The sequence below is a fragment of the Pongo pygmaeus genome, chromosome 18, assembly GCF_028885625.2.
Source record: "Pongo pygmaeus isolate AG05252 chromosome 18, NHGRI_mPonPyg2-v2.0_pri, whole genome shotgun sequence".
NCBI lineage: Eukaryota > Metazoa > Chordata > Mammalia > Primates > Hominidae > Pongo > Pongo pygmaeus.
Window position 1 is genome coordinate 70,871,084 of NC_072391.2, and position 17,338 is coordinate 70,888,421.

The 17,338-nt window shown below is 42.1% G+C and overlaps 1 protein-coding gene across 1 annotated transcript in view; it reads left to right on the forward strand.

The window, feature by feature from the left end:
* HYDIN (HYDIN axonemal central pair apparatus protein) overlaps nt 1-17,338 on the forward strand; it is a 488,520-nt gene that overhangs the window by 456,845 nt on the left and 14,337 nt on the right. Inside the window, exons 84-88 of the mRNA XM_063654515.1 lie at nt 465-684; nt 3,722-3,934; nt 5,127-5,290; nt 6,173-6,323; nt 16,328-16,558. Of these exons, the coding sequence (XP_063510585.1) occupies nt 465-684; nt 3,722-3,934; nt 5,127-5,290; nt 6,173-6,323; nt 16,328-16,558 (979 nt within the window). The remainder of the gene's footprint in view (nt 1-464; nt 685-3,721; nt 3,935-5,126; nt 5,291-6,172; nt 6,324-16,327; nt 16,559-17,338) is intronic.

Here is a 17,338-nt window from a genome sequence, read left to right on the forward strand (position 1 = left end):
TGCCACCCAGAACAGAGGCAACTCTCACAGGAAGGGATTGTCGCCATTCCCCAGGATCTGAACCAAGAAGCAGTGCAGGGAACAGTTAAGACCACAGTCCCAGAAGGGTTTCTGTGCTAGCCCAGCCACTTCCTAGCTGTGTGACCTTAAGTACACGACACATGTATATGTGTGTTCATACATATGTTCCCTGATGTGTCACTCATGGATAATAAGATGCAGCCACTTCCTGCCCTTGGCTCAGCTCTGCAAAGGAGCCAAGTCCACCTACCCAGGAAGTGACCTTGGCCCACATTCCCCAGTGCTTCTGCTCTGTCTGGCAGATCTTTCTTCTCCTAGGTGCTAGGATAGACTCGAGGGAGGTGAACCTCAGCCCAGGCAGAGTCTCTTGTTCTCAGTAGCACCGAGGACACCCTTACAACATCCATAAACTCTCTTTCTTGTCTTCTTTTGTCTTGGAAAAGGTTTAAATGGGACGTCAAAAACTTTGAGCCTGATTTCTCCATTAGCCCAGAAGAAGGCTATATTACCTCAGGCATGGAGGTTTCTTTCGAAGTGACCTACCATCCCACCGGGGTGGGAAAGGAGAGCCTTTGTAAAAACATTCTCTGCTTCATCCAGGGAGGCAGTCCTCTGAGCCTAACCCTGTCTGGAGTCTGCGTGGGACCACCTGCAGTAAAAGAGGTTAGTAGCTTCTGCCCGGGGTGGCCCAGTGGCAGGAGTGACCCCAGCAAGTGAACTCAGCCGGGCCTCCTTCAAACACACAGGCCTGCCCCCTCCCTCCACGAGGCCTGTGAATACACCGTTTCCACTGCTGGAATATTCATTCTCCCCTCTTCATTTGGTTTATTCCTTTCCATTCTTCAGCTCTCATCTGAAACATTACATTCTCAAGGAAGCCTGCTTTGACATCCCTGGCTAGATCACATTCTAAGATCTATGAGTAAAGCATTAACACCTTTCTCCTTTTCTATGGTTTAAAAAAAAAATGGCCTTGGTATATCCCTCTGCTAGCCTTATTCCTGGGAACCTAACTGAACCATCAGCTGTGTTACCTAGCAACACTTCTTATGGTAGAAATGACACCCAATCTCCCTGTCTATAATTTTGTTAAAGAATGTTATATGAATGGAATCATACAGTATGCTATGAACTTGTATTTATAAGTCTCAGCAGGAACATATGCTTTCATTTCTCTTGGATAAAGACCTAGTTGTGGAATGGCTGGGTCATGTGGTAGGCGTATGTTTACCTTTGGAAGAAAGTGCCAAACTGTTTTCCAAAGCAGTCGTGTCCTTTTACAATGCCACCAGCAATGTCTGACATCTCCACTTACTTCACATCCTTGTCAACAGTTGATAGTCAGTTTTTTTAGATTTCAGCCATTCTAGTCAGTATGTAGAGGTATCTCATGGAGGCTTTATTTTCCTAATGACTAATGATGTTAAGCAACTCTTCAAGTACTTATTTGCCAGCCCTGTATTGTCTTAGTTGAAGTGTCTGTTCAAATCTTCTGTTTATTTTTAATTAGGTCGTTGGTCTTCTTATTAAAGTTTCGAGAGCTCTTTGTATATTCCGAACATAAGTTTTGTGTTTAGGTCTTCAGTCTATTTGGAGTTAATTTATGTATGTAGTGTGAGATATGGATCAAAAAATTTTTCTACATGGATATCCAGTTATTCCAGTACCATTTGTTGAAAAGACTCTTTTCTCTACTGAATTGCCTTGGCACCTTTGTCATTGGTTGTAAATGACAATCAATTGATCATATATATGTGGGTTCTGTTCTCATCTATTGATCTATTTGACCATCTTTATGCCAGTACCACACTGTTCACATTGTTAAATCCAATGGCCAGTTCTTTCTTGAACTATAGGGAGCATTTGACACCATAAACCCATTCCTCCTCCTGCAAACACTTCCTTCACTTGGCTTCAGCACACCACTCTCTCCTGGGTTTCTTCCTACTCGCTGGCTTCTCCTTCTCATCTTCTGTTTGTTTCTTGTTTTTTGGGTTTTTTTTCTGAGACAGAGTCTCACTCTGTCACCCAGGCTGGAGTGCAGTGGCATGATCTCGGCTCACTGCAACCTCTGCCTCCCAGGTTCAAGCGATTCTCCTGCCTCAGCTCCTAAGTAGCTGGAATTACGGGCCCTCACCACCATGCCTAGCTAATTTTGGTATTTTTAGTAGAGACAGGGTTTCGCCATGTTGGCCAGGCTGGTCTCAAACTCCTGACCTCAGGTGACCCACTCACCTTGGCCTCCCAAAGTGCTGGGATTACAGGCATGAGCCACCAAGCCTGGCCTTCTGATTCTTCTTAACATTGGAGTTTGTCAGTCAAGAACTAGTCCTTAGATTCCTTCTTTCTTCTACATACAATCATTTCTTGTTGATTTCAGCCAGTTTCTTGGCCTTAAAAAAAAAAAAAGCACTGTTAGGCTGGACACAGTAGCTCATGCCTGTAATCCCAGCACTTTGGGAGGCCGAGGCAGGAGGATCACTTGAGCTCAGGAGTTAAAGGCCAGCCTGGGCAACATAGTGAGACCCCATCTCTACAAAACAACAACGGTAATAACAACAATGAAACTGCTATACTGACAACTCCCAAATCTTTATCTCCAGCCTGGACTCTTCCCTTGAACCCCAGATTTGTAAATTCTACTTCCTGCTTGACTAATAGGCATCTCAAATTTAACATGGATGAAACCTGAGCTCCCGATCTCTCCCTGAAACCTGTTCCTGCCACAGTCAACCCCACATCAGTAAAGGGCATCTCCATTCTGCTCATTGCTCAGACTAAAAACTTGGGTGTCATTCTTAAACCTTCTTCCACTTACACCCAAGATACCATACAGCAGTAAATGCTATTGGCTCTTCCAAGTACAACTGGAATATACCCACTTTCCACCATCCCCAGTGCTACCAGTGCCACCCAAGCCACCGTCATCCCCCACCTGGCCTATTGCAAGTGTCTTCTAGTTAATCTCTCTTTCTCTGTCACCTCTAAGCATCTAGAGCAGTTCTGTTAGAGCATAGATCAGATCAGGTCACTCTACTCAAAACACTCTTAAGTCCTCCTTTTTCAACTAAAAAAAAAAAAAAGTGTCTACTATGACTCCAAGGCCCTGCGTGCTGTCCCCTGTCACTTTATCTCCCCCTCACTCCCTTCACATTTGCCACACTGGCCTCCCTGCCTTTTGTCAAAACCAGGAGCTTTGTAACTGGCATTTCCTCTGCCAGTTACACCCAGGCTCACTCAGGCTCTTCTCCAGGTCTACCCTGCTTCATCCTTCTTGGTCTTTAATCAAATACATATGCTCAGTTAGGCCCTTCCTGATCACACTGCATAAAAACTCAAACTCACTCCCAATCTGGCAACCCCTCTGCTTTGTCTTTCCCCTTGGCACTTATTTCTGTCCTGCACGCTCTACATTCCACTTGTGTGTCTGTCTCCCCCTACTAGAATCTCAGCTCAAGGGCAGAGATTTTTGTTATTTCATTCATTGCTACATCTCCACCACCAAGAAAAGTGCCAGGCACATAGAAGGTACCTGTAAATATGTGTTGAGTGAATGAAAGAAAAAGAAACGGACCCATTGAAACTCATGATGGGAAGCACTGTTAAAGTCAGTCTTCCCCAGTGCACATTCTGTACCTCTGGCCCTGGAGACAGACCAGGGGGAAGTGCCATGGAAGATGAGGTGCCTGCTTGCTTCCAGGTAGTGAATTTCACATGTCAGGTGCGCTCCAAGCACACGCAGACCATCCTGCTATCAAACCGCACCAACCAGACCTGGAATCTGCACCCCATCTTTGAAGGCGAGCACTGGGAGGGGCCTGAGTTCATCACCCTGGAGGCCCACCAGCAAAACAAGCCCTATGAGATCACCTACAGGCCCCGCACCATGAACTTGGAGAACCGCAAGCACCAGGTAGGCTGAGGTCCCCCACCCCCATTGGTTTCCTAGCATAGTTGAAGGTGGCACTGTGTGAATGAGGTTAAAAGACACTTTGGGGCCGGGCGCGGTGGCTCGTGTCTGTAATCCCAGCACTTTGGGAGGCTGAGGAGGGTGGATCGCATGAGGTCAGGAGTTTAAGACCAGCCTGGCCAACATGGCAAAACCCCGTCTCTACTAAAAATACAAAAATTAGCCCGGGCATGGTGCCGTACACCTGTAATCCCAGCTACTTTTGGGAGGCTGAGGCAGGAGAACTGCTTGAACTCAGGAGGCAGAGGTTGCAGTGAGCCAAGATCATGCCATTGCACTCCAGCCTGGGCAACAGAGTGAGACTCTGTCTCAAAAAAAAAAGGACACTTTGGAAGCTGAGAGCTCAGAGAATGTTAGATGGGGAGCACCCAGATCATGTTGGAATAGTGAGGAATTGTACAGATTATCAAACTTTGGCTTCCTTTTTTCTTTTTTCTTTTCTTTTTTTTTTTTTTTTTTATGTATAGGGGATTCTCGTGGAGCCAGGGGCTCAGTTCTGAAATGGAGTCCAGACCAAGCATCAAGTAATTAGTGTTTCACTTAATTGCATAAATAACATAACGGTGACTGTAACAAAACGAAAAAAAGAAAAGTGGCCACAATCTTCCACCCTATTAAAGAATGAACTTTTTTCTTCTATCTTCACTACCAATCCTTATTCAGATACAGCCATAACTGTCATCATAACATACCCAATTTTACATTCAGTTTGTTTTCACTTTACAGTGTAGCACTAGCATTTTTCTATTTAACTATGCAGTCTTTGTGATAATTATTTTTAATAACTGCCCAATATTTCACTGAATGAGAGTGCCACAATTTGTTTTACATTCCTATTTGTTGAATGTTTATCTACAAATTTTCATCGACATTATAAGTGGTTCTTATATATACGCATAACTTCTGTCTTTGGAGGGATTTTTCTTCAATAGACTCTCTGGGATGGGATTCCTGGCTCGGATACATATGAACATTTTTCTGTCTCCTGAACTATATCACCAAGATGGCTTCCAAAGTTTTATGTTTCTTTCCAGAGCCTCCATTATCCTCCATTAATCCTGGGTCTCTACATGTCCAATAAGTACCTAATAAAGAATGCTGTGTGCCATTCTGATCACATCCTTCTTCTCCTTAGGGCACCCTCTTCTTCCCCCTCCCAGATGGGACCGGCTGGCTGTATGCTCTGCATGGGACTTCCGAGCTCCCCAAAGCTGTAGCCAATATCTATCGTGAAGTGCCATGTAAGACCCCCTACACTGAACTTCTGCCAATCACCAACTGGCTGAACAAGTCCCAGAGGTAAGGGGGTGGGGCTAGGCGGCTGGCTGGGGAGATGAAAGGAGGACTTTCACCATCTAGCCTGGTCCTTCCCCTACTTAAGACCTCTAGAGGATGTTGAGGGGCTCGAGGAGTCAGAGACAGAGTTCCCTGATGTGACCAGGCATTTCCTGAACACTAAGCCTCTAGCGAGATTCTCTTTTCTGTGCTGTTAGTTACTTGTAAGTCTCCTAGAACAATGCCTAGCACAAAATAACCATTCAATAAATGTTACCTGTTATTATCATAATGATAATTACCACTGTTATTGCTGAGTGTTCTGTCTTATCACCTAAGCCACTGGCCAGAGAAGCAAGTCCTTGGATCTTGTCCTTGCAGTAGGAGCAGAGTGGAAATCGGGCACCAGGAAAGCTCAAGGCCAACAAGCACGGCCTCCTTCTTTTACAGAGAAGGAACTCAAGACTGGGAGATGAGGCACAATGTCCTGAAGGCTTCCTGCTTAGCATAGTGGGTAAAGGCCTGACCTAAATTTGAATCCTGGTTCTGCCAGTAACCAGTCATCTTACCTTCCTTCTCTTGGAGCATTTTATCTTCCTTCTCTTATCTTCCTTCTCTTGGCCTCTATTTAGTGACGTGGAGATAATAGTGATATGTATTAATACCTCCTACAGATACTGCAAGGATCAATGCCTGTAACACACAGGCCACTCACTCAGTCCCTGGCACATAATAGGTGGCCAGTAAATGGCAGTTCCCATTATTGTTAGTGACAGGGTGAAGACTAGAACCCTGGACCCATGCACTTCCCATAAAATCAAGAGTACAGCTGGCACTTTTCCTTTTTTCCTTTGGGTTAATGATCTCATTTCCTCTCCCCTCTTGTGTTCTCCTATGCTGCCCCAGATTCCGGGTCATCGTGGAAATACTGAAACCAGAGAAGCCGGACCTAAGCATCACTATGAAGGGCCTTGATTACATTGATGTACTGTCTGGCTCTAAGAAAGACTACAAGCTGAACTTCTTTTCCCACAAGGAGGGAACGTACACTGCAAAGGTATCTACATGGCAAAGGCACAACCCTGGAACTCAGGACGTTTGACCCTGAGTTTAATCCTGGTGTTAGTAAGTAAAGATGGCTGCCCATAGTCACTGCTCCAAGACATCACAGGGTCTCTCACACATGAGTTGTTTCACCTCATTCATTCAGTGGTTTAACAAGTATCTATTGAGCACATATGCCATGTACTATACTGATTGCTGGTAACACGTCAGCGACCTGAATAGGCACAGTCTCTGTTCTCACAGAACACACAGTCTAGTGGAGAGAGATGGGCATTGTTCAAATAATTGCACTATGGATGTATAATTACAAAATGAGATAAGTGCTTTGAAGAAGCATATGTGGATCTGTAGCTCATGGGAGAGGTTGGGACTGAAGATAACATTTGGGAATTTTTCATTTATAGATAGTATTTGGAGCTATGATGTGGGATAGAATCACCAGGGGAAACATTTTAAAGTAAAAAGAAAAAGAAAAAAAAGAAAGTATCTAGGAACACAGAGAGAGAGAGAGAGAGAGAGAGAGACAGAGATACTGGCAAGATGCATCCAGCAGTGTGAGATCTCCTTTTCTACAATGACTGAGTATGATGCTCCAATCACATCTCATCAGATCAGCATTCACAGACAGACAAGATTTTAAGAGAACCTCAAAATCAAGAAATCATGAAACATCTAAAAAAAAGTTACCATAAAATAGAAACGCCTACTCAATAAATCAGAACCTCTGAAAAAAAAGTTATTAAAGCAAACAGAAAACTTTAAGTGAATATTATTTATATCCCAAAGGGAGAAAATCATACTAATGAAATAAGGATAAGCTATTGTGAAAAAGAATCAATTAGAGACTCTAGAAATGAAAACTAGAATATTTAGAAAACCATGCAGGAGGGATGGACTTTATAATGGAGATTACTAATAAGTTACAAGATGGAGCTGAGTAATATCACCAGACCTTAGCCCTTGAGGACAAAGAAATGGAATGAAATTAAATAATAACAAGCATCAGCAAGGATGTGGAGAAATTGGGACCCTCATACACTGCAGGTGGGAGTATAACATGATGCAGCTGCCCTGGAAAACAGTCTGGCAGTTCCTCAAATGGTTAAACATAGAGTTACCATATGATTCACCAATTTAACTCCTAGGTAATACCCTAGATAAATGAAGACATATGTACACACAAAAATCTATACACAAATAGCAGCATTATTTATAAGAGCCAAAACATAGAGACAACCCAAATTTCCATGAACTGGTAAGCGTATAAATAGAATGGAATTTGACAATAAAAAGAAATGGAAATAAAATATTGATACCTGCTATAAAACATTATGCTAAGTGAAAGAAGCCAGTAACAAATGTATGATTTGAAATGTAAGTGAATGTTAGCTTTGAAATATAGGTGAAAGAAGCCATTCACATATTGTATGACTCCGGGTGTATGAAATTTGAAGAATAAGCAAATCTACAGAAATAGAAAGTCGATTCGTGGTACCGAGGGCTGGAGGGGATGGGTTGGGGAAAAGGGGAGTGACTTAATGGTTATAGGGTTTTAGGGATTATAAAAATGTTCTAAAGTTTATTGTGGTGATGGCTACGCTACCTTGTGAATATACAACAAACCACTAAATAGAACACTTTAAATGAGGGATTGTATGGTATGTGAGTTATATCTCAATAAAGCTCTTTCAAAAAAAAGAATGAAAGGAAATATGAGATAATGTATAAATCAAGAAGTTCTAATGTATGTGTAATAGGAGCTCCTGAAAGAGAAACAAGATACTAGAAGGAAGAAAATATTCAACAAAATAACTGAAGAAATATTTCCAGGGCTTTCTAAGAAGATCGAGTCTTCTAATCGAACGGGTCCATCAGGCTGCCAAACAGGGTGAATGAAAAAAGTACTCACATCTAAATACATTAGAGCAACGTTTCAGAAAACCGGGATGAAAGAGAAAGTCCTAAATGATTCTAGAGGAAATGAAAGGAGCTAATAATCATGGTAACATGAGACTTCTTGTGGCAACACTAAACACAAGAAGATAATGGAATAAGCTATCCAAATTTCTGAGTGAGAGTGATTGTCAATCTAGAACTCTTTTTCCAGACAAAACTCTTATGACAGCAAAACTTGGACATGCAAGGACTCAAAGTAACTGACCCAGGGCCAGGCACAGTGGCTCACACCTGTAATCCCAACACTTTGGGAGGCCAAGGTGGGCTGGCATGTGCCTATAGTCCCAGGTACTCAGGAGGCTGAGGTAGGAGGACTGATTGAGCCCAGGAGATTGAGGTTGCAGTGAGCCGAGATGACACCACTGCACTCCACCTGGGCAACAGAACAAAACTGTGTCTCAAAAAAAAGAAAAAAAAAAGTAACCCACCCATATGCACAAATTCTATCTGAAAATAAATACAAAATTAAAAGTTTTTGAATTAGCAAAGCTTAAAAAATAAGTAAGTGAGCCATGTACAGTGGCTCATGCCTGTAATTCCAGCACTTTGGGAGGCTGAGGTGGGTGGATCACTTGAGGTTAGGAGTTCAAGACCAGCCTAGCCAACATGGTGAAACCCCATGTTGAGGCAAGAGAATTGCTTGAACCCAGGAAGCAGAGGTTGCAGTGAGCCGAGATCACACCACTGCACTCCAGCCTGGGCAACAGAGCGAAACCCTGTCTCAAAAAAAAAAAAAGTGAGTCAAAGAGGAAAGTACAAGGATATAATAAGCAAAGAATCAAAATTAAATTGATAGGTAATTTTAAATAATTGTTGAAAGACTATCTAACATAAATATTTCATATGACCCGAACATAGAAAATAGCAAGGGGAAGAATAAAATAAGGCAATGAGAAGTATTTCCTCATTCTGGAGGAATTGAATGGGGGAAATAAGAGAAGTTTTCTCATTCAGAGAGAAGAGTAGGAAGAGAATAGAGATATTCATAAATTGTAGATGTAAACAAAATATAAGTAAAGATATGTAAAAATATAAATGAAAAGACTTTGGAGTAAAAATGACAGAGTGAACCCAAATCACCAGTCTCCTTACAGTAATACATATTGAAATTAAAAATAATAACAAACATTTTTTAAAGAATAAAAAGCATTTCTGCTTCTGGTTATAATGATTATAATACTCCATTTTATACTCCTCCCACTATAAAAAAAAACACATAAAACTCAACAAAATCTCTGAGGCAACTTTTCTCAGGCATTGGACAACAGGCAACACAATACTGCAATCCTCGAAAGGGAAGGAAAACTCATGACATGAATCCCCACGATTATCCTGGTTCTCTGCCTAAGGACAATTTCCTGACTACAATTCAGTGAGCTAGAGTCCAAGCAAAGCACAGCAGCCCCCAAGGAGCTGAGGAGGCAGAAATCAGGGTTTGGGGCGGTCAAAAACGCTGGTCTCTACAGGGTAGGACACCAGAGAGAAGGGACCAGTGCATGAGTAAAGAGGACAGGTCAGAAGACAGCATGGGGGTTCCCCTCACTATCCTTGGCTAAGAGTTGCACATGTGCAGGGTGAGACAACATGAGATTTACCAGGGAGCAGCTGCTATGTGGTTGATAAAGGAATAGCAATACTATGTGTTAATCAGTGCTGGGGAACATTGGAGGTCTGGCCCAGCCAGAGGAAAGAGATTGCATTAATACCTCATTAAAATCCTGAGAACCCAGCTAAAATACCAGAAAAGCCAGAAGAAAGGCTTAGGAGAAAGGGCCATTCCCTTAGTATAAGGCCTTCTCTTTATCAGCCCTTTAAAAAAGCCTAAAACTAAGCACCTGCAAGTTCTACAGGGAGGACAAAATCTGGAGATTGAATCCCAGCAAGTCAGAAGGTCCTGATAAATACCTTGAGCTTTACACGGATGTTCTCTAACAAAGCATAAAACCAAACCCACACAAATTTAAGTCAGTGATTCAACTACCTCCTACAACAAAATCAACACTGTTAAAAGGAAGACAACAGAATCCTGAATCTCTACAATGATCATCAGCATCGTCCGGTACACAAATAAAAATTACTAGACCTGTGGAGAAGCAGAAAAATGGGATCCATAGTCAAGAAAAAAAAGCAGTCAATGGAAACTGACTCCAAGATGGGCCAGATGTTGGATTTAGCAGGCAGACTTCACAGCAACTGTTCTAGACATAACATAACATTCTCTGGGAAGAAGAGAATGAGAGAGAATGTGAATGAGGCAGAAAATTAAATTACAGACATACCTCAGAAATACTGTGGGTTCAGTTTCGGGCCACCATGACAAAGCTAATATTACAATAAAGTGAGTCACAATATTTTTTGTTTCCTGGTACATATAAAGGTTATGTTTACATTGTACTGTAGTCTATTAAGTGTACAATAACATTAGGTCTTTAAAAGTAACGTACATACCTGAATTATAAATTACTTATTTGCTTAAAAATCCTAATGATCATCTGAGCCTTCAGTGAGTCATAATCTTTATGCTGGTGGAGGGTCTTGCCTCGATGTTGATGGCTGCTGACTGATCAGGGTGGTGGTTACTGAAGGTGGGGGTGACTGTGGCAATTTCCTAAAATTAGACAACAATGAAATTTGCCATATAAATTAACTCTTCCTTTCATGAAAAATTACTCTGTAACGTGATGCTGTTTGAAAGCATTTTACCCACAATATAACTTCTTTCAAAATTGGAGTAAGTCCTCTCAAATCCTGCTGCTGCTTTATCAATTAAGTTTGTGAATATTCTAAATCCTTTGTTGTCATTTCAACAATGTTCATGGCATCTTCACCATGAATAAATCCCATCTTGAGAAACCACTTCCTTTGCTCATCCATAAAAAGCAACTTGACATTCATTCAAGTTTTATAATGAGATTGTAGCAATTCAGTCATATCTTCAAGCTCCACCTCTAATTCTAGTTCTCTTGCTGTTTCTGCTACATCTACAGTTACTTCCTCTACTTTTCAAGTTACTAAAGTCTTGAACTCCTCAAAGGCATACATGAGGGTTTGACCTTCTGCAGTGAATCACAGATGTTCTTAATGGCATCTAGAATGGCAAATCCTTTCCAGAAGGTTTTCAGTTTTCTTTGCCCAGACCCATCAAAAGAATCATTATCTATGGCAACTGTTGCCCTGTGAAATGTATTTCTTAAATAACAAGACTTGAAAGTCAAAATGACTCCTTCATCTATGGGCTGCAGAATAGATGTTGTGTTAGCAGGCATGAAAACAACATTCATCTCCTGTACAGTTCCATCAGAGCTCCTGGGTGTGCAGGTGCATTATTAAAGAGAAGTAATATTTTGAAAGGAATCTATTTTCTGAGCAGTAGATCTCAACAGTGGGTTTAAAATATTCAGTAAGCCACACTGTAATTAGAAATCAGATGTGCTGTCATCCAGGATTTGTTGTTCCATTTCTAGAGCATAGGCAGAGTAGATTTAACATAATTCTTAAAGGCCTTAAGATTTTCAGAATAGTCAGTGAGCATTGGCTTCAACTGAAAGTCACCAGGTGCATTTGCCCCGAACAAGAGTCAGCCTGTCCTTTGAAACTGTGAAGCCAGGCATTGATTTCTCTTCTCTAGCTATGAAAGTCCTAAATGACATCTTCTTCCAATAGAAAGCTGGCTTATCTGCATTGAAAATCTGTCGTTTAGTGTAGCTACCTTTAACAATTATCTTAGCTAGATCTTTTGGATAACTTGCTGCAGCATCTACGTCAGCACCTGCTGCTTCACCTTATATTTTTATGTTATGGAGACAGCTTCTTTACTTAAACGTTATGAACCAACATCTGCTGGCTTCAAACTTTTCTTCTGCAGTTTCCTTACTTCTTCAGCCTTCATAGAATTCAAGAGAGTTAGATACTTGTTCTGGATTAGGCTTTGGCTTAAGGGAATGCTATAGCTCATTTGATTTTCTATCCAGACCACTAATGCTTTATCCATATCAGCAATAACTCTTATTATATAATTATTATGATTGGTAAGTTCACTGGAGTAGCTCTTTTAATTTCCTTTAAGAACTTTTCCTTTGCATTCTTAATTTGGCTAAATGTTTGGTGCATGAGGCCTAGATTTCTGCCTACCTCAGGTTTTGACATGTCTTCCTCACTAAGCTTAATCATTTCTAGCTTTTGACTTAAAATGAGAGCCATGTGACACTTCCTTTCACTTTAACTTAGATGCCATTATAGGGTTATTAATTTGCCTAATTGCAATGTTGTTATGTCTCAAGAATAGGGAGGCCCAAGGAAGGGATAGAGATGAGGGAATAGGCAGGCAGTGGAGCAGTCCAAACACACACAACATTTACTGATTAAGTTCACCATCTTGTATGGCACAGTTCATAACACCCCAAAACAATTACAATAGTAACATCTGTATTAGTCCATTTTCACACTGCTATAAAGCATACCCAAGACTGGGTAATTTCTAAAGAAAAGAGGTTTAATTAACTCACAGTTCCACAGGGCTGGGGAGGCCTCAGGAGACTTACAATCATGACAAAAGGGGAAGAGGCACATCTCACATGGTGGCAGGCAAGAGAGAGTGGTGAGCAAACAGGAAGAGCCCTTATAAAACCATCAGATGTCCTGAGAACTCACTCACTATCATGAGAACAGCATGGGGGAAATCACCCCCATGGTCCAATCACCTCCCACCAGGTCTCTCCCTTGACATGTGGGGATTACAATTCAAGATGAGATTTGGGTGGGGACACAAAGCCAAGCTATATCAACATCCAAAATCACTGATCACAGATCATCATAACAGATATCAAAATAATGAAACAACCAGTCATGGTGGCTCATGCCCATAATCCCAACACTTTGAGAGACCAAGGCAGGAGAATTGCTTGAAGTCAGGAGTTCAAGACCAGCCTGGGAAACACAGCCAGACCCTATCTTTATGAAAAATAAAAATAATGGAAAATGTTCAAATAAGAATTACCTAAATGTGACACAGAGATACAAAGTGAGCACATGCTGTTGGCAAAATGGTGCTAATAGACTTGTTCAACACAGGGTTGTCACAAACCTTCAATTTATTTTAAAAAATGCAATATCCACAATGTACAATAAAGTGAAGTGCAATCAATGGAGGTGTGGCTGTATTTGAAAAAATAATTACTGAAATTTTCCTAATTGGATTTTTTTTTTTAATAATTTTTTTAAAAAAACTATAGATCCAAGAAACTTGGCAAACTTCAAGCAGGAGAAATACAAAGAAAACTTCCTGTACACATCAGGCATCGTTTCATTTTCAAACTGCCAAAAAACAAAGACAAAGAGAAAAGCTTAAAGCAGCCAGGGGAAAAAAATACATATTACAGAGAGAGGGACAGCGATAACAATGGCTGTCCTAGAGTTCTGGCTTCACCTAGGAAATAATGGAAGCTATCTGTAAAGCGCTGAAAGGAAAGGAAACAGTCCATCTAAAATTCTTTATCCACTGAAAATGTCCTTTAAAACTGAGAGTGAAATAGACATTCTCATATAAAAGAGCCTGAGAGCATTCATTGTCAGCAGATTTATATTACTGCACAACATGTTAATAGATCTTCCTCAGTCTGAAGGGAAATGATACCAGATGGGAACTCCAGTCTGCAAGAAGAAAAGAGGAGCTCTAGAAATGGTCAATACCTAGGAAAATGCAAAATATATATTTAGAGGGTTTTTTCTTGGATTTCTTAAAAGACAACTGACAGTTTATAACAAATATAATAACATTCTAAGGTGGATGTTCTCATGTATGTAGAAATAAAAGATATGACAACAAAAGCACAAAAGATGGGGTGGACAGGCAAATGAAGTGATGCTAAGGGAAGGTTATTATTAAGTGTGAGGTAGGGACCAGGAAGCATCCATTGTCAAGTGGGAAGTGATAAAATATTAACATTTAATCAATGTTGATAAGGATTCATTTTTAGCTCTGGAGCAACCACTAAACATTGTTTTAAAGGCCAGGCGCAGTGGCTCACGCCTGTAATCCCAGCACTTTGGGAGGCTGAGGTGGGCGGATCACCTGAGGTCAGGAGTTCAAGACTCGCCTGGCCAACATGGTGAAACCCTGTCTCTACTAAAAATAAAAAAATTAGCCGGGCGTGGTGGCACATACCTGTAATCTCAGCTACTTGGGAGGCTGAGGCTGGAGAGTCACTTGAACCCAGGAGGTGGAGGTTGCATTGAGCTGAGATCGCACCACTGCACTCCAACCTGGGTGACAGAGTGAGACTCCATCTCAAAAAAAAAATGTTTTAAAATATGACTAAGAAGCCAGTAGAGGAAATAAAATATATGCCAAAAGATTATATATCAATCCAAAAGAAAGCAGGAAAGTAACAACAGAAAAATGAAAAATAAAAGGGACAAGTGGAAAATAACTAGCAAGGAAGCAGACTTCGGGCCAAACATATAAACAATCACTTTAGGCCGGGCGTGGTGGCTCACACCTGTAATCCCAGTACTTTGGGAGGCCGAAGCGAGTGGATCACGAGGTCAGGAGATCGATACCACGGTGAAACCCCGTCTCTACTAAAAACACAAAAAAATTAGCCAGGCGTAGCGGCAGGCGCCTGTAGTGCCAGCTACTCAGGAGGCTGAGGCAGGAGAATGGTGTGAACCCGGGAGGGGGAGCTTGCAGTGAGCGGAGATCGTGCCACTGCGCTCCAGCCTGGGCGACAGAGTGAGACTCCGTCTCAAAAAAAAAAAAAAAAAAAAATCCCTTTAAATGTAAAACACTAAACACGCCAATTAAAAGACAGGGCATGTTAGAAGTTCTTCAAGACACAAAGAAGTTGAAAGTAAAAAGCCAGACTATATAAAGAACTATTAACACCAAATAATAATATGATAAACAACCCAATGTGTTAGAAAGGACAAACCACTTGAATAGACCCTATTGCATAAAAGCAGCTATGTGAATGACCAATAAAAACACGAGAAGATGCTGAACATTATCAGTCACCAGGGAAAAGAACTTAAAGAGGTGAGCAGCACAAGAAGTCCGTTGCAGGGGTGAAGGGACAGTATAGTGTCGTTACAAGTGTGAGCTCTGGAGTCAGTCTAACCTGGGTTCAAATCTTGGTCCTGACTCTTCTTTACGTGTGACCTTGGGCAAGATATTTGAGTTTGCTAAGCCTCAGTTCCCTCATCTTTAAAAAATAAAAATAAATAAAATAAAATTTAAAAAGGTTAAGTGGCATAATAACAGTGCCTACGAACTGTGTGAATTAACTAATTAAGCATTTCTATTTATTGCCTGGCACACAGTAATCATTAATTAAGTGTCAGATGCTATTGTTGTTTTTAAACTATCCCAACAGCAACAGGAATAGGAAGAAAGCCCATTGTGGCTAGGCGCAGTGGCTCACACATAATCCCAGCACTTTGGGAGGCCAACACAGACAGATCACTCGAGGTCAGGAGTTCAGGACCAGCCTGGCCAACATGATGAAACCCCGTCTCTACTAAAACTGCAAAACGTAGCCAGGCATGGTGGCGGGTGCCTGTAATCCCAGCTACTTGGGAGGCTGATGCAGGAGAATCACTTGAACCCAGAAGGTGGGGGTTGCAGTGAGCCGAGTCATGCCATTGCACTCCAGCCTGGGCAACAGAGTGAGACTCCCTCTCAAAAAAAAAAAAAGAAAGAAACAAACAAAGCCCATTGAAACTTACCTCAGAGGTCTCACTTGTTTTCCAGAGCCGGCCAGCTGTCCCCACCAGAGAAGTGCTGGCATTGGACAGTCCTGCTCTAGCCTCTTCTAAAGCAAGCCCAGGCTATTTAATAATCTCATCTGGGAGGAGCCGGAATCCCTAATTAGAAAGTCTGGCTGGCAGGGATCCGGGTAGGCTGCGAGGGTCCTGTCAGCCTGGTACCCGTGCTTCACGTGCCAAACAATGCTAACAAAGAGAAGGAGCCCCTGAAAATGTGCAGAGGACCCTGGGCTCACCCCTACTCTTCCCTCCTTCCTCCTTCTCTCCCCGTGAATGCAGGTGATCTTCCGAAACGAGGTGACAAATGAGTTCTTGTACTACAATGTGAGTTTCAGGGTCATCCCTTCAGGCATCATCAAAACCATCGAGATGGTGACCCCAGTCCGGCAAGTTGTATCAGCCTCCATCAAGTTGGAGAACCCTCTGCCCTACTCAGTGACCTTCTCCACGGAATGCCGGATGCCCGACATCGCCCTGCCCTCCCAGTTTGTGGTGCCTCCCAACTCCGAGGTACGGCCCTTTGGCTGTCGGGGGCTCCCTGAGAGCTGTGATAGTGGCTTCCACCCATGAGACCTCTGGATCCACACTCTGCATCCCCGGAGGGTGGGCCAGCCCTGACAGTGGTTAGGAAGGCAGGGGACGGCACAATCACCCTCATGTTCCTTTCCTTGTTGCTAAAGTCCTCACAGGAGCTTGGGCACATAGTTTGGAATTCTCTCTTATGAACCTTGTCTCTGTGATTTGTTTGCTTTGTTCCAGCTAAAACTATTTTTCTTGTTTTTTGATAATTATAAAAGTAGTATAGAGTCCAGGCGCAGCGGCTCACGCCTATAATCCCACCACTTTGGGAGGCCAGGGAGGGCAGATCACTTGAGGTCAGGAGTTTGAGACTAGCCTGGCTAACATGGTGAAACCCCATCTCTACTAAAAATACAAAAATTAGCCCGGCATGGTGGTGGGCGCCTGTAATCCCAGCTACTCGGGAGGCTGAGGCAGAAGAATTGCTTGAACTCGGGAGGTGGAGGTTGCAGTGAGCCGAGATTGTGCCACTGCACTGCAGCCTGGGCAACAGAGTAAGACTCTTATCTCAAAATAAAATAAAATAATAAAATAAAATAAAAGTAGTATAGAATAGGTGTGGTGAAAAGGAAAACAAGGTACGTAATAGCATGTGCACACACACACTACTTCAGGAAGGAGCACAGGAAAACTTTGACAGTGGTTAGGAGGGCATGGCTGGAATTATAGAATTGTGAACTGGTAAGGAGATGAACTTTCTTTGGAGTCTTT